Raw genomic sequence first — 26,014 nt, 5'->3', positions numbered from 1 at the left:
CCCAAAGGCATAGGGTGTCTTATTCATTGTGAAACTGTGTTTTCTTAATGGCATGAATCACACTGAAGGCTTAGACTTTCAATGCACGGCCCGCCACTGATATATATATATATATATATATATATATATATATAAACTTGCTTTTCTATTCCTTGCAATAGTCAGACAGCCCAGTCCTGTGCTTGAGCCCTCCGTCATAGACAGCACACCAAATCTAATGCATCCAGAACTAAATGAACTAGTGAACTTGAGAAACTGAGATACTGGTACTGCTGCTGGTTTGGAGATGCTAGTACAAACTGTTTTGAAAATGTACCATTTAGTTGTGGAAATAGTACCAAAGTGCTAGGTAGGCCTTCCTCAATTGTTAAATTCATAAGTCAAAGTTTTCTTTGTCAAATGTTCAAAAACACAGCAAACAGCGGTACTTGTTGCTGCCTGATCAGATCTGAAAATGATGTGACTGTGGCAAAATGTTCATTACACATATAGCCGCAATTCCAAGATGAAATGTCCGCTGTGTGGCTCTAAAAGCATAAATGTCCGTCTAACAGATTAGGTTTTTAAGGTCAATGCTCTATTTAGTTTTAAATCAATAAACATCCACCATACCCTAAACCTTAAACCTAATCTGCATTGTCATAAAGGCAAATTTGAGATTAAAACACAATTGCTGAAGCAACCATGTCATTTTGTGCTGCTTCTATGACACTTTCAGCTCATGCCGATTCGTGTGCTCTTCAGGACTCGGACCCCAGTCCTTTGTATCGCAAGTGCAACACTCTATCAGTTGATCTACCATGTAATTTGATCACACTTAAAAAAATCTTGTAAATACAATTGGTTATGTGATCAAAAATATAAACATTAAAATGTATCGCCATACAAGTCATTCTCTATAGTAAAATGTTTAGATTTCATAAGATAGCATTGTGTGATGAACAAGGAGAAAAGTAAGTGTTAATGTAATGATTATCTGCTGTTTTATTTGTGAGAATAAAAGAAAAAAGTAGATACATTTCATTGTTATCGTGGCACCTATAGTGTTCATTTCACTAGGATACTGTTGTGATGCGTACAATGAGTCATGTAAAAATACTTTTACAAAAATGTAGGTAAAGGAACTTGATTCTGAGAGACCAAGTTGACTTATTGGCAATGAAATTGCATCTTTCATCAAGCCCCAATTTGAATTTCATTTTTATATATTGTAAATAAATTACCAAAAGAATTGGAAAATAAAGGAATACATAACATAAGTAACAAAATTAGAAGAACAGGTGGTAATAAAAATAAATTTAAAAAAATTCAAATGTATAAAAATGTTCATAGCAGCAGGGACAGGCAAAATTTCTAGTGTTGGGATCAGAACTCAAGGAGGTGTGAAGGAGGCTGCAGCTCATTTACTCACCAAGACAAACTCAAAGTGCCACTATATTACACCGTTAGTCTAATCGATGAGTCGTCCATGGCAACCTGTCAATGGCAAGATTAAGAAAACAAATAAAAAATGTCTAAGCAATTACAGCATGCTCTTAAAGGGCAACCGTGAAACGCTCAATAGGCAACAATAAAAGACGGGTGGTCGTGATCGCCATGAGCACAGGCGGCAGAGATGAGAGAAATGAGGGCGTCCTCATTTAGAATGCTCTGGGGCTTAATCAGCCTGTGTGTTTACTCTCATTAGTCAATCTAATCACCTGCAGGTTTTTAATCAGACACTGTGCAATTAAGGGGCAGGCTTCATTTTAATGAATGTGTGTCCCTCAATATTAAGCAGTGGAAGAGGGCTTGGAATCACAAAATAAAGCTCTTGTGAAGTGATGTTCCACCAGATCTGTGGACAGTGGCTGCTGCTTTTCAAGAATAGGGAGGCACAGGTGTCACTTATAAAAATAAAAATAAAAGAAATATATATATATATATAGATATACATGTATATATACACATGCATATATGTACATATATATATACATACATACATACATAGAAACAGATAATCTCTCTCTCTCTCTCTCTCTCTCTCTCTCTCTCTCTCTCTCTCTCTCTCACACACACACACACACACACACACACACACACACACATCCTTGTTTCTACTACAACTTGTTAGAAACAGCCCTAACTGTCTTTACTAGATCTAAAGTGATTTTTATAATAAGTAATGGAGGCTTCTTTCAAACTAGCAACAGGATATCCTGATCCGTGGCCTAAGAAAGTAGTCCCACTACTTAATTAATTGTTAATTGAAGTGTTGCATAAAAGCAATATCACACTCGAAGTCGTGCTGTATGTCCCTATATCAATACAGCTGTGATTACCTCTGGCACTCTGCCTGCCACAGTGTTGCAGATAGACAGACATACAGCACTCGTACTGGTGTGATATTGCTTTATTAAAGAGAGTAGAGTCACATGGCTTCTTCACTGCATCCATGCTATGCATGATTGTAGTTAAATGTTTCTATTTTTGTTGTTTTTGATCAACAACTAGCTATAAATAATATGATATTAAATGACAAATGGATTGTGTGGATCTAGAGTGTTTGGACACACATTACATGGAACGAGTCAGATCAAACTCTCAAAAAGCAGTGAAAAGATCTCAACTTCTTTGTCACTATATCACTGGTGAATAATATCTGAAAGTTTACTAGCCAGTGGCTAATCACAGACAATTTTAGTTGCATAGAAAGAAATTGGTACATGCAAGTGATTTACTAGTATTGTAGAGGGCTGTGCATAGGGTAAAAGATCAATCTTGGGATTTTAAGAATCATATCAGGATTGTTCAAATGAAGATACATTGGAATATCTATATTTTTTGCCCAGCCCTACTGATAACTATAAAAAATCAGCTCATAATTTCAAAATACTATAAATTATAACTATAATTTTTTTCTGGTTTTGAAAACTTTAACTAGACATTCACAAAAGATGTGCGCATTGGAAAAGTTGCCAAAACCCTCGGTAGAGGTGTTTCTATGCAGAGTGAAGGCCCTTCGATATGTCCCTCTGAAAAGTCTTCTTTCAATAGGAAATACATCACAGGCACAGACACACACACACACACACACACACACACACATGTTGGTGCAGCTATCATTGTGAGGACTCTCCATAGACATAATGATTTTTGTACTGTACAAACTATAGATTCTATCCCCTAACCCTAACCCTACCCCTAAACCTAACCCTCACAAAAAAACGTTTTTTACTTTTTCAATGAAACATCATTTAGTATGTTTTTTTAAGCGATTTGAATTATGGGGACACTAGAAATGTCCTCATAAACCACATTTATAGCATAATACTCTTGTAATTACCAGTTTGTAACCTAAAAAAAAGTCCTCATTAACCACTGAAACCTGCCCTAATTCATGGGAGTCTTTAAGGAAAATTATTGACCAAGCTCAGAACTGCCAAATATGGGCAAATACTGTATAAGGATTGTGGCAACTGGCAACTGACAAGATTAAGAACACAAAACTGATGAGATTAAAGGGATAGTTCACCCAAAAATAAAAATAGCAACACCCATTAGTATCTGTTAGGGATTTAATAAACCCTCTAATAATAAATATTAAACTTGTAACTTGTCCCCTTTCCTCAAACCATGTGACCTTTTGAGGAAAAGAGTGCTGCTACTTTTCTGGCAAACATTAAAGCAGTTAAATCAACAAGAGTGACTTGCACCTTGCAACTTGCTTATGCATATCATAGAGACTTTTGACTCGGACCACCCAGAACATCCTGGCAATGACTTAAAGGGATAGTTCACCCAAAAATGAAAATTCTCTCATTATGTACTCACCCTCATGCCATCCCAGATGTGTATGACTTTCTTTCTTCAGTGTAACACAAACGAAGGTTTTTAGAACAACATCTCAGCTCTGTAGGTCCATACAATGCAAATGGTTGGTGATCAGCACTTTAAAGCTCCAAAAATCACAGACAGTCACAGTAAAAGTGTCATAGTAAAAGTAATCCATTCAATTCCAGTGGTTAAACTGATGTCTTCTAAAGCATTATAATCACTTTGGGTGAGAAACAGATCAATATTTATGTCCTTTTCACTATAATTGTTTACTTCCGGTCACTCTAATGCGCATCCATGAGGATAATCATTTCTCTCACGTGATGTAAGTAAACATTTATAGTGAAAAGGACTTTTTCTATGTAAAGAATATATTGATCTGTTTCTCACCCAAAGCGATTATATCACTTTAGAAGACATTCATTTAACCACTGGAGTCGTATGGATTACTTTTACTACAATTGTCTTTGCTTTCATGTTTGGCTGATCACCATCCACTTACATTGTATGGACCTACAGAGCTGAGATATTCTTCTAAAAATCTTTGTTTGTGTTCTGCAGAAGAAAGTCATACACATCTGGGATGGCATGAGGGTGAGTAAATGATGAGAGCATTTTTATTTTTGGGTGAACTAACACTTTAGCTAACTGCATGTCATGTCATGTTTTTTGACCACCTATCTGTGCATACACACCTGTGTTTGTGTGCTAGTATAGTGTTCCTGGCCTTGTTTTGTATTTTGCAGCTAACAAATTTTTTATGTTGGGTTGCTTTAGACTGTACATCCCAAGTATTCCTACTGCGAAAACCAAAACAAGCTGTTCCGTTTCTTTTTTCTTCAGTTGTTAGAAAATGTTTTCCCTTGGTTACTCACACTATTTCACCCCTTCATATTACTGTTTTTTTTGTTTCCTAAGCAATGACATTCAATGATGAGATGTCTTCCCTAGAAATGTCATGTGGAACAGTCACTGTAATGTAATTCTAGAGATAAATTCCTCATCATTCCAGTATCATTATATCTTTACCCTTTAGAACAATGGTTCTCAACCTTTTTTTGATGAATGCCCCTCTACTTCATTCCTTTACCCCAGCCCCCCTAATGTAGCCTATGACAAATTTAATAGAGCTGAAGTAGTGATATGATAATATTTATTATCAATCTATTTCTGCCTAAAGAACAGTTAGTGTTACTAGAGTAAATTCAAGGGTGGTGATGTAGAAAACTGATATCCTCCAAGTCTAGATAAACGTTTTAATGCAAAGAGGAACTTGACGATAAATTTGATTATTATGACTGATAAACATCAGTTTGTATTTGTAACCTTACGCCCCCCTCTCTACTAATTTGTTCTCAGCACCCCCTGGCATCCTTTGAACGCCGCCATTGAGAATCCCTGCTTTAGAACAAAATTAAAAGGATTCTCTCCTCAAGGCATTCTAACAGTAGACCTCCTGAATGTGAGAGAGGGAATACCTCATACCAGGGGCGGACTAGGACTATAAAGTGGCCCTGGACTTTCTGGCACAGAGCGGCCCACCAAACCCGGCCCGCAACACACCACAACACACCGGCTCAATTTCAAATATTTGTGTTAAAAAAAAGAGACAATCCTATTGACTGCTAGTCATGACAATGGGCCCCACCAGTGCAAAAAATGGCATTACTTTAAAACATATAAAATCACTGTAAATGTGATGAGTGGATTTTTTAGAGAAAGCACTAAAATAAGCACTTTATAGCTCAGACAAATAACATGTCCGAAAACTTTTTTCCCAACATACAGATGTTAGGTTAAAATGTAAAAGAAAGTTCAAGGGAAAATGTGTTTTTAAGGTGCTGAGACAAGTCAACATAAAGATCTTAATCACCTTTCAACTTTTTTCTAGAAATGCAAATAAACTATTGTCTTAGTTAATATGAAGTTGTGGAAACAAAAAGTATAATAATAATATATTATATACAGGTATGTATATATAGCTATACAAGATCATAAAATATTGTTTAAAATAGTTAGATGAAGAAAGTGTCACACAGCATGACACTGATGACAGTGCTTAAAACTTCATGTCAGTTACTAACATAACAATGTGTAAATGTTTATTTAAAAAAATAAAAATAAATGAAAACAAAGTTGCCCAGAATATGTAAATATATAAATATAAACAAATATAAATATATGTAAAACAACCCACTTAAAGTGTAGAACTTTGCAGATATTTTGCAGATGAATTGCTCATATTTTCACTCTATGTGAGTTTGTTGCATCTTTATATCTGCAGTGTTTTAATTCCTTCCCCAGATTATTCTTGTGAAAAGCCCTGTGCTTTGACAAGCACTGTTCTGAAATATTTTAAACAAAGTAAGCCTCAAAGACTCAAATAGCCACAAATTAATATTTTTCATGACTTATTTTCTGCATTTTTATCAAGTGTGAGCATTATTCAGCAAGCTGCACTTTAGCTCCCTGCGGTATTAATAAATTATGCAAATGACTATGTACTGCTCATAGCTTTACTGTTTGCAGATTTTATATATGCTGCTGTTATTGTATTTGTTGTAACTTAAAGTTATTTGTCATTTTGTGATTATTCAGAGCTCATCTTATACTTAATATGTTTATCTTTGTTTGTCACCATTATTGTGATTTGCATGTCAAATAATGAGGTCCACATGAAGTTCGGAGTTCCGGAAATGCGCTATGATATGTAAGAAATTTCATAATAAATGTAATGTCAGTTTTTTCAAAATAAAAGCCATTGTCTTAGTTTAACCTTACAGAGTTTTTTTTAATGGAGTCTGCGCAGGCATGTTGGAGCCCATGGTGGCCGCCTATATCGCCAGTACTTTCCCAGCAGCCCACTGGGAAAATGCCCGGTGCTCCTGACGGCCAGTCTGATATATATTTATATATATATACACAGTATATAATTGACGGACCCCCTGAAGTTCCACCTCTTGAAGACCCCTGCCATAGATTTCTAGATACAGACAAAACATAGTCTTAATTTTAAATAAAAAAGTGAAAACATATTTTCTGTTCATATTTTCTAAATATTTTCTGTTCACTCTCTCGCACATATATCTGAGCACTGTTTAGTGTGATTGTTAACACAATGATTAGTTTTTCTCTCTCCTACACACATTTAAAGGTTACTCTGGCCTTTGTCAATGTTACAGTCAACTTCTTCCAAACAAGCCTCTAAGGCAACATCTCAAGCTGAAGTAGAGCATTTTTCTTTTATCTTCATTCAAGCAAAGCTGCAAAGTTGCCTTACGGCACAGCTTTTTGAGATCTACAAAATTCTACAGAAATTCACCGCCCTCTGTCCCTGTGAAGAAGTCCTTCAGAATAATGATTCCACATTTCTTTTGCTTTCTCCTTTCTCATTATTTTTCTGCCTTCATTCAGCATGTATCCTTTCTTCTCACTCTTCATCTCGTTTCAATCCTTCTCCTCTCATTTCCTATGTGTCCATTCTTTCTCCTCAGTTCATAATTCATCTCCCTCTCCCCATCGCCCAGCTTGTCACCTCATCTCACTCATATTTTCACCTTTCAAGGGTTAAAAGCCATCTTCTCTCTCTATGCTAATGATGCAGGAGGGAGCCATCACCACAGTGTAATGGTTTGGACACACCTGGCTTGAACTCCTAAGAGGAAATTCAAACGACAGACACACAAGCTGTTTCATTTGCAATACATGAAAGAATACGTGCCTTCAAAAAACAAATTCAACTCACATTGATGTCCCTGCACGTGAATTAATGTGCCTTTCTAATGCTTTACAGAGTAATTTTATGAAAATCAAACTAGCATGAAGTTTTGAACATAAAAAATACATTTAAACACCCTAAGGGTCTAATAAAGAAAGGGGGAAAACAAACTAAACAAAAACAAACAGGACATCTTCCCTCAGGCTAAATCTTTCAAATGTACAGTATTGCATATACATACAGGCGTGAAACTGTTACTGTTTATAATGAGATTTTACCATTTTAAGAAAATGTTAGGGATGTTTGCAAAGCCATGCTAGGGCAATGTGGGTGATTGTCATGGTGTTTCTATGTGGTTGCTAGGGTGTTCTGAATGGTTGCTAAAGCCTAAAGTATACTGTTTTTATGTGAACGCTTTGTGTCTGCGTACAGTCGAATGCTCAGCCTATTGGAGTATACTTAACTTGACTGTGCTCTAGGGGTTGCACAACTACTGATTTTTAATAGTCGACTTGGCGAGCCCATTAGTCGAGTCAAATTCAACTGTTTGTCGACTCAAATACAGGTGGGACATAAATTCCACTCCCATACCCATTTCATTTTATAGTATAAAATAGATAGATCTACATTTGCTGCAGTGTAATAGGTTTTAGCAAGTTATGTGTAATTATAAAAATAGCAACATAGCTACATGTCATCAGACATTAGATAGCCAGATAGGCTGTGCCTGGGGTCCTATAGGTTGCCATAATTATGAGCGACAGACTGAGTTGGTTTGAATGTGAACAGACCGGACAGAATAAACATCATCCATTATGTTATTTCCTCATTAGCGCCTTTTTATTAGAAAATTTTACAATTGACCGAGCTGTAAGGTAGCTAAAAGTTGACAAAAGTGTCAGAACATATTTTAGTGTAGCCTGGACGACCTGTTAGGGTTGTCACGATACCATAATCATATCTTATGATACTATACCAGCTAAAGTATCACAATACCAAGTAGTATCATGATGCCACACGATAGTGTGTTAATTCTTAACACAGTTTGTCATAGTGGTTCTTAGAAACTAGCCATTCCACTTGTTGCTACGGAAGTTGTGAAAATAACTGATGGATAAACTGGGAGAAGGCTCGAATGCACTAACCTGTTACCTAATACATTCTTAGTTCGATGTAAAAAAAAAAAAAACACCAAAAAAAAAAAAAAAAGCTGGTAAACAGCAGCGCGAATGCAGATTACACACTGATTTGATTGCACATTTCAGGGACGTGATCAAACCGATATGGGCTGTGTTTCCCAAAAGCATTGCCAGCTTAAGTTGATCGAAGAGACCATTGGTGCCAATTTCCAATTTTTCCTTTCACAGCAGATGGGTTTTCCCAGTCTCATCAGGCAAAACCCAAAATAATTCAAAATCTTGTTACATGAATTGTGTTTTTAAAAAAGCTTCTCACTCTCCAAATTTGTATTTAAATCCATATTATCCAAATAGAAATAGAATTTTGCGTTCTTAAAGGGCATTGTGTGAAGGCGATACCACTTGAAAAGACTAAGTTTTGAATGTTATGCAGACATAGGTCTGATTCAAATAAGTTTTAGCTAAAATAATATTTACTACCACACATACAACATAACTTATGGTACTACAGTATTAACGTTACTACTGTTTAAAAGAAAACTGTGGCACCACCAGTATTTTGAAGCTTTAGTATCGCGATACTACTGTACTGCGTATAGATCTTGAGTAAATACAGTATCTACATTAGCTATACTCGAGAATCTGTGCAACCCCTAATGTGGCCGCATACACAGGCGGTTGGACTACTTGAGATACTGGACTATTTATCTTCAGGAGTTTAGACCCATACAAATTATGATGTTTAGAAGAATATCTCAGCTCTGTCGACTGGAGTTATACAACTGCATGTACATCCTGACCCCTCACACACGCTCTTAACGTGCACATCCACTGTTGTTGTTTTCACCTTCGTCTCCTGATGTTTAACAGCAATTAAACATCTATATAGGACTTGGACAAGTTTTGTAGATGAACTGACCTTTCGAATGTAACTTGCTCTTGGCTCAGTGAGGTTAAAAAATTGAACACAATGGAGTGAATAAAGTTAGTTCCTCCTGCACAGGGTGAACAAAGCGCTCATATGCACTTTGAAGTCCTTCATGAGAGAAGCCTGTTTTTCATCTGCACAGTCAATGAGAAAAAGGGCAATAAATGAAGGAGAAAGAATACATTTGTGGCGGCTGGAGCGAAGGCACTTTCCTGTTGAAAGTTTTAATAAGATCACCCACTGGCAACAGCTCGGCCTTCACAGCTTAGCACGAAAACTCGGACTATCTTATTACTTGTTCTTCATATATATTTCATTCTGAGAGGTACTCGCTGAAAACTCTCCTTCCAAAAAAATAATAAATTGCACCATTTAAATTATGTTGTCGATGCAGCTGATACTGGCATAAAAAAAAAAAAAAAAAAAGGCAAATAGCTACAAAGAAAGTGCAATCAAACTCTCCCAAACAACCTTCATGTAAATTGTCCTGCCATTATTGAGTCAAATCTCAATTCTCATCTGAGAGTTGACAGAGAGCTCTGAAGTGGATTATCAGACCCAAGGTGAGGAACATGAATCACTCGCCGTTCACCAAGCATGACCCATTTGGCTCCATAGCATACTGCATTTCTTTATTAACCATCAAAATTTCAAAACCATGAAGAAACCTCAGACAATTTATTAATTGCTATTTTCTAACACATTAGGACAAAAATAATAAATGTTATGTTTATCTTCAGAATGTTGCATTTATTCTCCAAAGACATGTATCCAGGGTCCCTGATCCAACCGTTGTACTACTAAAAAATGTGAAGGTAGTTTTTTTATTTTTTTTTTTTTTTTTAATTTATGAAACATAGACAACAATTCTTAATTCACGCTCCATTGATGTACTTTTTCCCCTCTTAAAGGGCAATGTATCCCCTAAGATGCAAACATATAGGGAGAATTCAGTAAAAATGAATTAAGCAGTTATAATAATAATTATAATTATTATTATTTTACACTATTCAGAAGAGAAAATGTTGAGGAATACTAAAGAGGTCTGGGAATAAATCCAAAAAATGGGTCCCGGGTCACTTAAAACCCAAGGTATGCTACATAGGCTTATACTCTTAACAGCAGAACTGTTTACTCTATTTGACAACATGCTGGATGTCTTTGACTATCACAAATAATTTGAAATCCCTTTATACTACTAAGAATACAAATGGAAGACTGCTACCTTGGCTTAATGAAGGCAGCTAGTCTGCCGATACATGTTGGCTTTTTAAGGTTTTGTTGCCTAAAAAACAAATTTTGTTTTGGAGATTGAGTGTCTTGCTCATTTTCAAATTTAATTTGATATTGATAGCAACCCTTTATACTACTGTTTGGTAGACATTATTTATACACATCTGCAAGAATCAACTGTGAGGCAAGTGTTAAAACTTTGAGATCACAAAACTCACATCTTTAAGTACATAACATTACTCTCAGGTTTAACACCCTGGAAAGGTAAAGATGTGCAATTTCCTTCTAAGTGAAGTGGCTTCATTTCTGGACCTTTTGACTCTCTCTCAGGTCATGATACCACTTTAGAGTGAGTCGTTCTGTACCGTCCCCTCCGCAGCACTCCTGACATCATGAACATTAAGAGCTTTAACTTTCACACTCTCAGTAATAGAGGTGAATTCAACACTTAAAAGGATTAAGAAGTGATCGCTGAAAATGCCCTGAAAAGTGCAGCACTGATTGTTTTAGGACACACTCTGTTTTTATAAGAAAAGCCCTATTCAGTGGCTGGCAAGATTTCTGATGATGTAAGTGTCTTTACTAATGCTCTTTGAAAACGACAAATTCCAATAAACATTGAGTGCTTAGAAAGTAAGCCAAGATCTGTGCTTAAATAAATAAATAAATGCAATGTTATAATACAAAAAAAAAAAAAAAAAAAAAAAAAGCTTAAAAAAAAAAGCGTAAAAAGAAGGTTCCTGCAGCACCACAAACAAACAACCACCAATAACATTTTTGGGCCAGGTTTCCCAATAATGTTGACTACACACTCTAAAGATCATCTTAACTATAGTCATAAGTTATTTTTAGGGCTCTTGATTTAATGCATTATTTCAGTGTGATTAGAAATAAATAAATAAATAAAAAAATATGTAATAAAGAATTGTTTACTTAAAGGGATAGTTCACCCAAAAATGAAAATTCTCTCATTATTTACTCACCCTCATGATATCATGAATTTCTCTCTTCACCAGAACACATTTGAAGAAAAATAGAAAAAATTTCTTAGCTCAGTAGGTCCTTAAAATGCAAGTGAATGGAGATTTCTCTTTTGAATCTCCAAAAATCACAGACAGTCAGCATAAATGTCATCCACATGACTCCAGCGGTTAAATTAATGTCTTTTAAAGTGACACGATCGCATTTGGCATGAAAAAGATCAATATTTAAATACTTTTTAACTATAATCAAATGCTTCCGGTAAACTTCACGAGAGGGTGGAGTTCAAGCGGTCTCTCGTGTGACGTATTCCGTTGCCATGATGCAGAGGTAATCTCACGTTCTCCACTCGTTTGAGACATTCAGGATAAGCACACAAATGCACCATTGTGAGTAAAGAAACAGATAAATACAGATCTAAACCAAAACCAACCAAGCATTCCTCCTTCTCACTTGTAAACAGTGCTGCTCTTCCAGCAGATCTCGAGTGTTTCAAATGCCAATGTGATTACGTAACAAGTGCACACTGCTTCAGAACGGAAGCATGATTTAGAGTTAAAAAACAAATTACTTAAATATTTATCTTTTTCGCACCAAAAGCGATCGTATTGCTTTAGAAGGCATTCATTTAACAGCTGGTGTCGTATGGATGACGTTTATGCTGACTGTCTGTGATTTTTGGAGATTCAAAAGAGAAATCTCCATTCACTTGCATTTTAAGGACCTACTAAGGTAAGATATTTTTCAATTTTTCTTCAGATGTGTTCTGGTTAAGAAATAAAGTCATATACACCTGGTATATCATGAAGGTGAGTAAATAATGAGAGAATTTTCATTTTTAGGTGAACTACCCCTTTAATGTTTTTTGCGAGTCTCAGTCAGCAGGAGGCAGTAAGCACAACTCCAGCAGTACAGGCAACTGTAGAAAACAAAGCTTACTTACTGTCAGCAGATAGAACAAGATGAGGATGGAAGTGTTCCTGCTTTCAAACACATCTGGATGGAGCTCAGCTCTGAATGAAGGGGTCTCAAGATGCATTTTTCTAAGGTTCAAACTACGTTTAACTTGACACAGCATCCTTAAACTTCCTAAAAACTACACTGACTTCTAAAGCTACTTTTTATATTGCCTAATCAATACTTTACTCATCTGAAACAATATTGTAATATATTTAATAATTCATATATATTTTTTTTAAATATTAAATATAGTAATTATTATATTTATTATGTATTACAGTGTTTCATACACAATTCTGCACCTGGGGGGGGGGATCCTTTGTAGTGTGCTTGTGCTTTCTTTTTTTTTTTTTTTCTTTTTTTTTTTTTATTAATGCCACTTTCTTGATATTTTGTTATGTTATGCAATGACATTTATATGTTTTAAGTGAGCCTTAAGTGCCCAAATAAGTTTTGGGGTCACTATACATGCTACTTAGATAAAGATGCTTTTAGGAAATGTGCTGTATAGATTAAGTAGCACAGACATCCTTTGTTTCAGGGAACCCAATTTGCTCTCTACTGCAATGACTTTTTTATGCAATCAGCAGTTGTTGTATAGCAGAAGTGAAAGCACTACAGCTGGGACAAATGGACATTAGAAGAACAGTATCTCACTTTTATTTCTAATAAGAAACAGTGTGCGTGTGAAAGATCAAGCCCCTTCCAGCTGTAGATGATCACTGGATCCATCAGTTCAGAGCGATGTGAGCTAATCAATTTAAGCACTTTGAGCAGAGCGCACCCCAAAAACCCATTAAACGCATTTCACCATTCTCATCTGCTTCCATTTAATCTGCACATTTACCATGAAACGTTTATTATCTGACTATAATGGGTTGAATTTGCCAGAATGCTGCCATTCTTCTCATATGAGCATACGGTCTCCAGAACCAGGCCAGTTATTACACTGATGGTAGATGGCCTGGGCTGATTGGTCGTGATGGCCATGGCAACTCACCATACAGCCTGTTGAGTCCATGCGTCTATCAGAAACACATTTGAAGTTCTTGCGGCATCCTCCGTTGTCTTTGGAGCAGTCCCTCACCGGACCAAATGACGCAAGCAGATCATCTACTGTCTCAAAGTATGTGGACATGATGGATTCTTCCCTAAAAGACACACATAAATATATACTGAAAATAAAATACACTACCAGTGAAAAGTTTGGACACAAAAAGTTCTCTACATAGAATAAAAGAAAAGTCAGCAAAACTGTGAAATAACACAAACTGAAATATGGGAATTGCTTAGGGACCATAAATGCTACACAATTCAAAACTGCAATGTGAAATCTAATGAGTATTTGTATGTATTATGTAAAGAGTATTTTTTATAGCATGCATGCATTTGCTAGCATTTGCACAGAGACTGAAATGTGCAATATTTTCATATTGAAAGCATCTAAAAGTAACAACTTTAGAGATGTATAATTAATCTGATGAATAATCTGTACATTATTCCAAACTTTTGGCCACCAGTGTACTGTAAAATATCGCATTATTTCCTGTAACTCCGGTATTTGAAGTTTAATTATGCATTTCTAAAAGGGAGATATGACTTTGCTTGGTTAATCATGTGCATTTAACAAAATATTATGATATTTCTGACTCAATTTGAAGGCAGCGACAGTCTCAGACATCATAGACCACCTGATGCATATTGCACGGAAATCACAAGCACTTGCCAAAATCATTAGCTTTGATCTGATTGGCTGACCAGGGCAGTCTAATATAGAAACATTACTGTATGTTCCTGTTGTGCAGGAGCTTATTACTGGTCGATCGCAAGACAACCACTGGTCGATCTCGTTAACAGGTCAAACGGTAAAGGGAGTAGAGAGAAACTACTCAAATAACAAAATTCGTAAAGATCAATTTTATTTCCTCATTTCGGCTCCCACGTGGGTGAATTTCCAAAATGTAGGATGGATAAATATTAAGACTCATTAATATTTATGAGGAAACCTCTAACTGATTGTTTACGGTTACGATTAGGGATAGGGCTATAGTTCCTCTAAACAATCAGGTATGGCTTTCCTGATAAATATGACTGAATTGTCCAATCAGGTATCGCTTTTCTCGTGAATATAAATGACTCTTCCCCTACCATCCTAAGTTTCTAAAAATGTCTCTGGATCATCTATGAGATGTTTCTACACTTTGATTGGAGTCCACCTGTGGAAAATTCAATTGAATGGACATGCTTTAGAAAGGCACACACCAGTCTATATAAGGTCTCACAGCTGAAAATGCATATCAGAACAAGAACCAAGGCATAAGGTCAAAGGAGCTGCCTGCAGAGCTCAGAGACAGGATTGTGTCAAGTCACAGATCTGGGGAAGTCTACAAAAAAAAAATTGGTAGCATTGAAGGTTACCAAGAGCACAGTGGCCTCCATAATTCTTAAACTGAATAAGCAGGACTCTTCCTAGAGCTAGCTGCCCAGCCAAACTGAGCAATCGGGAGAGAAGGGTCTTGGTAAGAGAGGTGACCAAGAACCTGATGGTCACTCTGGTTGAGCTCAAGAGATCATGTGTGGAGATGGGAGAAACTTGCAGAAGGACAACCATCACTGCAACACTCCACTAATCTGGGTTTTATGGGATATCAATGCAAGGCACATGAAAGCCTGCTTGGAATTTGCAAAAAAACACCTAAAGTACTCTCAGACTGTGAGAAATAATATTCTCTGGTCTGATGAAACAAAGATTGAACTGTTTGACCTCAATTCCAAGCGTCATGTCTGGAGGAAACCAGGCACCGCTCATCACCTGCACACTACCATCCCAACGGTGAAGCATGGTGGTGGTAGTATCATAATGTGGGGGTGTTTTTCTGCGGCAGGGACTAGGGGACTGCTCAGGGTTGAAGGAAAGCTGAACACAGCAAAATACAGAGATATACTTAATGAAAACCTGGTCCAGAGTGCTCAGGACCTCAGACTGGGCCGAAGGTTCACCTTCCAACCGGAACAATGACCCTAAGCGCACAGCCAAGACAATGCAAGAGTGGCTTAGGGACAACTCTGTGCATGTCCTTGAGTGGCCCAGCCAGAGCCCAGGCTTGAACCCAATCGAACATCTCTGGAGAGACCAGAAAATGGCAGTCCACCGATGGTCCCCATCCAATCTAACAGAGCTTGAGAGGATCTGCAGAGAAGAATGGCAGAAAATCCCCAAATCCAGGTGTGCAAAGCCTGTTGCATCATTCTCAAAAAGACTTGAGGCTGTAATCGCTGCCAAAGGTGCTTCAACTAAGTATTGAGTTAAGGGTCTGAATACTTACTGTATGCCAATGTGATATTTCAGTTTTTTTTTCTTTGTAATAAATTTCCAGTTATCAAAAATCTGTTTTTTGCTTTGTCATTATGGGGTATGGAGTGTAGATTGATGTGAAAAAAAATGATTTAAAGTATTTTAGCATAAGGCTGCAACCTAACAAAATGTGATATAATAGAATACAAAGACAATAAAGTAATGCCAGCTAAAGCCTTCATCAGCCATGTAGGATATTAGATGCAGAAGAATGAACAATTGCTGCAATATGACTTGAATCTAGAAAACCCAACATTTTAATCTTGGAATTCCTCAACATCATAAATTAAAAGATTCTGCTTGACTAGGCAACAAGAAGTCTAGTGGAGGCCTGCCTTTGGACAATAAAATGGTCAAAGAGACTGAAACAGCATGATTTAAACAAGAGTGAGTGACATGGGGCAGACTCAGCATGACCTTCTGAACTTCCACACAGAGCTAAAGCAGGCTTTCTTTGAAAGGTTTCCTTGTTAAAGCCCCTCGTGTTTGCACAATCCTAATATGAAGACATCTCATCTTAATCCATGAACATTACACACAAAGTCACTGTACTTCGCTGAGTTAACCCTCTAAAATGTACAGAATGCATTTGGACCCAAAATGTACACAATACCTAGCCTTGCTAGATAATTCTGAAAATTACTTTGACCACTTGTGATTACTTTTATAACTGACAAATTAATGATGTACCTTTTAAAATATGTGTAGTGATTTGTAATCACTTACAACTGACAAATCGATAAGTATAATCTTTAATCTTGTATTATTCATCTGATTCTACGAAGAATGGTAAATATTCAAGGCTTAACCTGATAATATACCCTGACAATCAGGTTTCTCATAGTGTGTAATGTATTATCCATGTTATAAAACTCATGAATTAACCAGTATGCTTTGTAATCAGGGATTTTCACATTTTGTTACTTACACGTATAATATTCATGAAAGTATGTCATATTTAGTATGTGAATGTTTGCTTGTTTACATAGAGAATGTTGATGACAACAAATGTCATGTCTCTTGCACCGTTTTCAAGATATAAATGTTCATGATTAAACATGCACTATTATAAGAGGGGAGTTTGTAAGAATCCACCACACAAAGGATTGTAAATCAACTTTGACAAGGACAGACCAGTTGACCATGTGACTCTGAAAAGCCACTTCTGATTGGCTCAGGACACCTTTGGGGTGCGGCCAATTTCAGCTCAAAAGTTTCCTACCAAGGAAGAAGTCTTGGGTGGTGGTAGCCTTCTTCGGCTCTCTTGCGCTTCACTTCCTCTGCAGCTCCTCCACGCTCTTGCCCTCGCGGCTTGCAGCCTCTGTGCCATGTAGAGTCCAAGGAAATTTGGGACCCGAAGTCCTGAGGAAGCCTCTCACTCTCTGCTCTACGGGTCACACGCACGTAACGGGAGTCGTGAGTCCTCCTTGCGGCCTCATCATCCATCGAGACAATAACTATACACGATCATAACAGAGTCCAGGACATCAACAGAATGAACTTTCTACAAAGAGCCAAAGAACCAAGCCATAGCAAGGAAAAGCCACGCAAGGAAACGCAACGACACGCAAGTACATCTCCAGACTTTTGCTGAAAGTGCTGGTGTATTATTTAAATACTTTGGTAATCTGATTGCAAATCGATTTAGACTCAAAGAGGATAAATGGTTCTAAAGGCATTGTCAACAAACTACATAAAGTTCATTTTCTCTGTCTTGATCATTCTGTCACTTTACTCACCAACCTGTTTCATGTTGTATGTGATAGATTAGTTTATGTTTAGAATAGCAATAAAGTTTGTTTGTATTCAAAGATAATTTGACTGTGGTATATTTTGATAAATAATCTTCGTCACTTGATTTGAAAAGATCTTTGCTTCAAAGCTATACCTAAAATATGTGTGATATTATTTTCAATAAGCCATGAGAATAATATTACCCCAATAAGTGAATTAATCATAATTCCCTTATTAAAGCTAATTCCTACAATAGAAATTGTGAGCAGATACAACAAGACGTTGTATTACGATTTTAATGGTGGAGAATTTTATTCAGGCAAATAATCTAATTATTTGTCATTTATCTTTCTTATAATGGTTGTCAAACGTGACTAATTCCATTATAAATTCCCTTACATAATAATGACGTAGAATAAGGACAGTTTAAATTAATTCCTAACACACATACTGTTCCTACAGCCAAATAAAAAAGTACACTGCATCTACATGCACTTCTGCAGTTAATTCAAGATGGACTTCATAGACACTTAATCATTAATCTTGGAGTTTGTACATAATCCTTTAGCTTTAAACATTGCCAACCAACATCTAGTCAGTATACTCAAATTATACATGACTTAGATAAATAGATAAATTATATTGGCATATTATCCATGCTGTTTAGCCAGAGGGGAACTGGCGCCCCAGTGAGCCTGGTTTCCCCAAAAGTAACTTCATCTTATGGAGTTTTGTGTTCCTTGACACAGTCACCTTTGGATTACTCACTGAGGGACTAAAGACTATAATTGTTAAAGCATAATTTTAATCCATATATAGAGTATATAAATTAAATTAAATTATATATATAATTGTATTTATTTATCGCACATTATACATTTTGCACATATACAGTTCACATATCCCAGCTAAGCTGGGGTCAGAGTGCAGGGTCAGCCATGATATGGTGCCCCTGGAGCAGATAGGGTCTAGGGCCTTGCTCAAGGGCCAAACGGTGGCATCATGGCAGTGTTGGGGCTTGAACCCCAGAACATCTAGTCAGTAACCCAGAGCCTTAACTGCCAAGCCGCCACCACTGCCCCAGTATGTGTGTGTGTGTGTGTGTGTGTGTACACACATATATATATATATATATATATATATATATATATATATATATATATATATATATATATATATATATATATATATATATATATATATTATTTTTTTATTTTATTTTTATTTTTGTTTAACTGCTCAATGAGGACTTTAAGACATTACAGACAATGCAGCATCATTTTCTGTAAAGCTGAAACAATGTGTGTTATACTATACTGTTATGTTGTACTAATACAAATTACTTGACAATAATTTATTCCAAAACATGAAAAAAAAAGTAGAAAAGTATTCCAAATGACTCAAAGTCCTCTGAAAGCATACGATAGCTTTGAGTGAAACTTAAAGTTTTATAAGCTGTAAATCTCCCCTCCAGCTGAGCTTCAGTTTTCAGGTGAAATGTTCAAAGATTGACACCAAAAGCATGTATTTTTTTGTTGTAAATGATGCAATAAAGTCAACAGGGATGCATATTTTATTAACTCTGCTCCCTATCCAAACCCTAAACCTAACCGTCAGCAAATTAAAATTGTAATTTTAGAGTAAAAATGCAACCTCCAAATCGCACTCACCATTGTTTATGGGAACATGATTACTTCCTGGTACTCACAGGACCAGAACCCACATCTAGTAATGTTGCTAGAGGGAAGTGCTAGAGGGAAATGTGATTTGCCCACATATAAGCAAATGAACTGTTGCTCAGACAGTCTCTCCCTCTCTAAGTGGGCAATACGTTGTCAAAATAAGATTCATCAAAACCTGTCTCTGCGAAAATAGAGAGTAAAACAAATTTTATTTTTGAAAGAAAGGTATCTACATTCAACCTGAAATATTTAGTTTAGTTTAGTTTAAACTTTATTATCCATTCTGTTTGTCACAGAGCAGAAATTTGTCTGACGCTGACATCATACATACATGCATACACATAACAGTTACACATTAACACAAAATACCCATAAACACAAAATTGATTAAGATTAAGCTAAAAACATGATTCTCAAATATACTTCCAAGCATCTCAGAATAACATTAGTAAATTAATCAAACAATTGATTAAAAATAATAATACCATAGCCGTACCATAGATCCAACCTTAATTGTAATTTTTTAAAAAATAGTGCAATTTAAAATAATCACTGCCACATTTTTTATATATATTTCTTTTGGTCATAGGGATTTTAAGTCTATGCCCAGATGGGAGCATCTCAAAAGTAGAGTGAAGGGGATGAGTATAATCATTATAGTTTTGGTAGAGAAAGATTGAGTGGGAAAGAGAGAAATGAAACACTTTTGAGGGTTGTTGTTGACTAAAGCACTGGCGTGTGTTGGCGTGTATATGCTAACACGTGCCTGTTCATGTGTCATTTCAGCTGCCCACAGTGAACACTTGTGTTCATAATAAGTATGTGCTTCTAGTTGGTTCTGTGGAGTCACTCAGGCTATTATTAACGGTACTCTCAGGCCGAAGAGGCCAAACATCCCCTAACAAGATTGAACATGATGGCAAGGGAACTGGCACTGCCCACAGCCTGCCTACTCACATTACACATCGGCCGAACAACCTCTGCAGACAAACATACAGTTTTACAGATCCTGCTGTTTGCCATTATTACTTTGATGACACTATATGGTGCTTTCATAATGTTTTTATTTATTTTGTTGTACAGTATTAGAGTTTTTTACAACTATTCCTTCGACCTAAGATTAGGATCTATGCATCTTACTACTGCATAATAACTGATAACTCAGTTCGCATGCACTGTATGATTATTACAAATCAGCATGCAGACTGGCAAAAATATGTAAAGTGATCAGTCAGTAATCAGTCTAATTTCTTAGAGACTTTAGTAGCAGATAAGTCCTGAACTCCTACAGAAGGGATGTTTCATATGCAAGGCGTTTTTGCTACTGGGAACTTATTACACTTTTTCACGGTCACCAAATGCTTTAAAGATGATTAACTTCTTTTTTTTTTTTTTTTGGATTTCCACCTAGAGAGTGGATATGAAACAGGTGAAATAATATTATCTGGATAATTCCTCTAAAATTCCGCTGATTCAATCAGGGGCAGCACTGACACTAGATGAAAGCCATTTATCTTCGGATTCATAGGAGGAAGATATTGTCATGGCATTTCATAACTGTGCCCGCTATTGACAGTTTTAATCATTCCACTTTGATCTTGCCAACCTATTTCTCTGATGTCTTAATTGAATTCCTCTATGACAGCTGTTGAGCATGGCGAAATTGCGTTCTAATGCACACTCACGCTCACACACACGCTCACACCACACATACAAATAAACACCGGGAGCCCCGTGCAAGTGAAAGAATGTCTTTTTTTCCATTGTCTGGCGCTCAGGAGAAATGTGAGCTTTATGTGAGTGGGTTGAAAAGAGTGATGGATGAGTCTTAGACTGAACCGCATGCGAAAAGAGGAGCTCGGCAGAGTGATTTTGTAATTAATGTGAAGCCTGAAATATTAATGGATGCTGGTCAGGGCATGACTGCAGCCCATCCATGAAAGGTGCCACTGAGAGTGACCGGGGTCAAAAATCATATACACCCTGTCAGTGCATCACCAACTTGAGCATCACATCAATCCATCTTCCCAGACGTACACCGACAATGTACTGCAGAGCAAAGGAAAATTGTAGCTGCCTAACCATACATATCCTTTGGTATTTTTAGATCCCATAATGCATTCTCTATGGGATTTGAGTGGCAGCCTTATGTGGGGGATTGAGGGGTTGACAGTGGAGCAGACTAAGTGAAATAAGCATCAAAATGTTGACGTCTGACAAAAGCAATTCAAAATCTATTGCTGGTTTCTGGAGAATCCAAGTCCAATGGAGTCACCACTTAAAACACATCAAGTCGCTAAAGTCACACATGCATATGACTATTAAGTGCAGTTTGCATGTTTTTATTGTAGCTAAACTGAAGCTGTGTTAACTAAAGTGTATTAAATTGACACCATATGTATACTTTGGCATTCAGATACAAAGCATTTCTTTAACTGTAATAATGCTTATGTGGGTGTTTCTTCAACTTTAGGCACTTTTAGCTCTCTGAAATTCTAGAAAGTTAAGTATTGTAAAAACATTTATTATTATTATTATTATTATTATTATTATTATTATTATTATTATTATTTGTCTTCTTACAAGGTCCAACAGTGTATAGACATGAAAGACAGGAGATTTATGTATTTATGTATTTTTATTTTTTTAAGAATATTATTTCTATCACATCTCAAATTCTATATGTTGTTTAATAGAATGCTGTGGTGGAAATGACACTGATGGAAATGCTTTTTTTTTTTTTTTTTTTTATCCCACTCCTTTGTCTTGCTGAGGCCAATTTCATAGCTAACATTTGTGTATTTTAAACACACAAAATTCAATAATATTTTCACACTGTTTGCATAATTTTGATAAATTACAGCTTGATTGCAAATGTTGCCCAAATAAAAATATTCTGCTCACAAGTGATATTTACCTTGAATTCCTACCTTTCAAACATCATGTCTCATATTTCATCTCAAGCATGCAAATACAAGCATGTATAACAAATACACTTTGTTGCTTAACAAGTACACTAACTTTTGAAAACAACTTTAAGAGGGGCAAAATTGTTTAGTGTGGTGGAAATTATGCCACAACTGTGGATCAGTTGTAATTTTGGATATTAAACATAGAAAGAAATCATTGTCACACAATAAATATAGAAATTAAGTAACACTTTAGGGATCAGAATGTTGACAGTAATTAATGACTAATAATTGGACTTATAAGGGAGTAGTTATGGACTTGTTTTGAATTATAATGTATTTATTAGGCCTTTGTTCGCTTGATTTCTTACGCTTTCCAGACATACACTTTACAGTTGTTTGTTTGTTTTTTCAAACAATTAACTTATTAGGTAAAAACAAAATATGCCAATAGCTAGTAATGTGTAAAATACATCCTTTATAGGTTCTCATTACACTATGTGAATGTGCAACTTATAAGTATAAAATAAATATAGAAGGCAGAGACTTTTGATGCTTAGTATAAATAGCAACAAAAAGCATCCTAGTGTTAGATGATATTTTCACACCTAATTAAATACTACCATACAGTACAGGGACATCACTAAAGCATGGTTATTGTGTTTATTTGGAGTCTCACAAACACCCTACACCAACCCCTACCCCAAAACCTAACCCTAACCTTCCCTGCTTTGTTGAAATACTATATGCATTCTACATGTATTTCATTCTTATAAGCTGCACATTCACACAGAGTACTGTGAACCTATAAAGGATGTATTTTGCATCATACTAGCTATTGATATGTTTTATTTTTAGCTAAGAAATTCATTGTTATGACAAAAGCAAATATAAAGGGGCTATAAAGCAAGAATAAGAAATCAGCCAATAAAGGCTTGATAAATACTCTGTTGCACTTTATTTTAGAGTACATGTACTTTCAGTATACTTACAGTGTACTTACTCAAGAATGTACTGAGTAATAAAAGGTAACTACATGCACTTAATATATAAAGTGTTTGATAGCACTTTATTTTACAGTACTGCCAAAACAAGTTCATAACTAATCACTTACAAGTGTATTTATTAGTCATGAATTACTGTCTAATTTCTGATCCCTAAAGTAAAGTTTATTTCACTACTTGGTCCCACTTTATATTAGGTGTCTTTAACCATCTACTAACAATAAAATACATACTATACAATTAATTTATTGTGTAACTACATATTGTTTTGCAAAATTCCTCAACTGAAGTTGAGGTAGGTTTATGAGTTGGGTTAGGGTTTAAGGTAAGGGTTGGGTTAGGTTGAGGGTTAGGGGTTTGGTTAACAGTGTAACTACAGATATACAAATGCACACACTTTAACTGTAAGTGCAATGCTACAACACGTATGCACATAATAAGTACATTGTATCAAATGCTAAAGTACATAGTAGTCACAGACACCTTGTATAAAGTGGCTCCCACTACTTGTTTAGATTATATTAGTTTTAAACATGTTCTAATTTGTATTTTATACTGGATTTCCATGGTTTAATATTAATAGACTGGGTCTGGGAAAAGGCTAAAACAGTAAAATCAAGTAAAATGCATTTGAAAAGTGCCAAAAAATAAATGATGAAGGCCTGGTAAAAAGTTTCCAATACATTTTATTGTGACCTTCATATACCAAGAAGAAAAATCAGCCCTTGGGTCAAGAAAGAGCCAGATAAGGAGGAAAAACCCACATATGACTGTGTATTAAAAGCAATCATAGACCATACAGAAGATAACCACACCTGTTTACCAGTGCCGATTTCTCAGGGCCAGCAAAGCCTTCTCTGCTGGCGTAACATGCCTAATAAATAAATATTTTTTCATCCTTTCATTCTCATTGACCTTTTTGCCTATGTATTTTCAATCTCTTTCTACTCCTAATTAATCTACAAACGAATAGTAAACAACTAAAAAATATATCCAATCAGAATTTATTCCTCGATGCTTACAAGCAAAGTGTGACAACTGTTTCACAAATCGCATGCACGTAGCCATGCTCCTTAGCCGAAGCAGCGCGTGAGTCTGAGCTCCACCCCGTCAGGCCTTCAGAATTTCCACAGAATCCCTCAACACTGCAGTGAATAGGCATCTAATGTCAGATTGTCAGATTCATCAGCCAATCAGATTGATTTATTTGTTCTTGTGGGTGTGGTCTTAAGGATATGTCCCAGTCCAGGCCTTCTAGCTGGCCTTGAGTGACGCAATCACGCTTAAAGTGATGTACGTAATTTGAAAGCGAAGAGTGCGAGATCTTGCTGACGAGTCGGCTGTCATCACTGCCTCATCACCATTGAGAAAGAGATCCTTATGGATTTAAAAACCTGAGATGTTCTGCATGATCATGTGATTGATTAATTAAACAGGAAAAGAGGACAGATTTTTACTTCAAGCAAATTGGTAAGTGCTTTTTACATTGTTATAGCAACATCAGGAGTTTTCTAAGTGTAAATTAGGCTGCTTGAGCATTCAGTGTCAGATCAAGTTTTGAAAATTAACCCTGTACCCTTACGAAACAAAATTTATTGCAAGCAAAATTTAAATCACAAATATTATTAGAGAGCTTTTTCTTGGTATTAGACCTACTTGGTTCTGGCTTTTGTGAATGGACGTGTTTTTAAAATGTCAGTTGGTATTTTAAGTTGACTGCCATGTAATGTATGATAGGCATACGGTTTCTTATTCATTGTGAAACTGTGTTTTCTTAATGGCATGAATTGCACTGAAGGCCTAGCTGCATTTTACAGACACAACCCCAATACTGCAAACCTTTGGTGTTGTTGGCGATGGTGATCGGATTTATTCCACGTCAGTGAAAACACATGGTAAAAGGGACCCACCAACATGAAAAACCCACATTCTTTACTTTGAGACCATAGGCAAGGTTGATTCTGAACTAACAGGTCAAATGCATCACTGTAAGGTCTGAGGTTTCTGTTATTTTGTTTATGGTTGACATAACTCTTCCCCTCTCTTGACGTTCCTGTTTCTGTTCTTTCACAGAACAACCTGCTCGATGACAACCTGGTCTTAAAAGAGGACGCTCCACGGAGACCACCCTGCTGTCCATAGCTGGAACAATACAGCTGGAAAGTGCTAACTCCAAATAATTTATTCTGACTGCCTGTCCGCTGACCTCGACAAGAATCACTAGATCCTTCTCTCCACCCTCTCTCATCTGGGCATCACAGGAACTGCACCTTGCTGCCCATCACAACATAATTTACTGTATAGCTGAGCTCAACAACACTCACACCAGTCAAATCAGCTAGGAATCTAGGAGTAAAGTTTAATGATCAGCTAATTATTACCCACATCTCAATAGCTTATATATACATATATATATATATATATATATATATATATATATATATATATATATATATATATAAATTGCATATACAGGTGCATCTCAATAAATTAGAATGTCGTGGAAAAGTTCATTTATTTCAGTAATTCAACTCAAACTGTGAAACTCGTGTATT

General features: G+C 36.2%; 1 protein-coding gene across 1 annotated transcript in view; it reads right to left on the bottom strand.

The window, feature by feature from the left end:
* LOC127435466 (astrotactin-2-like) overlaps positions 1 to 26,014 on the bottom strand; it is a 716,076-nt gene that overhangs the window by 241,007 nt on the left and 449,055 nt on the right. The window contains exon 11 of the mRNA XM_051688999.1: positions 13,776 to 13,926. Within this exon, the coding sequence (XP_051544959.1) occupies positions 13,776 to 13,926 (151 nt within the window). The remainder of the gene's footprint in view (positions 1 to 13,775; positions 13,927 to 26,014) is intronic.

This window comes from Myxocyprinus asiaticus, chromosome 4 (assembly GCF_019703515.2).
Source record: "Myxocyprinus asiaticus isolate MX2 ecotype Aquarium Trade chromosome 4, UBuf_Myxa_2, whole genome shotgun sequence".
NCBI lineage: Eukaryota > Metazoa > Chordata > Actinopteri > Cypriniformes > Catostomidae > Myxocyprinus > Myxocyprinus asiaticus.
Note: the sequence above shows the minus strand (reverse complement) of the source record. Positions and strands in the feature narration are given on the sequence as shown.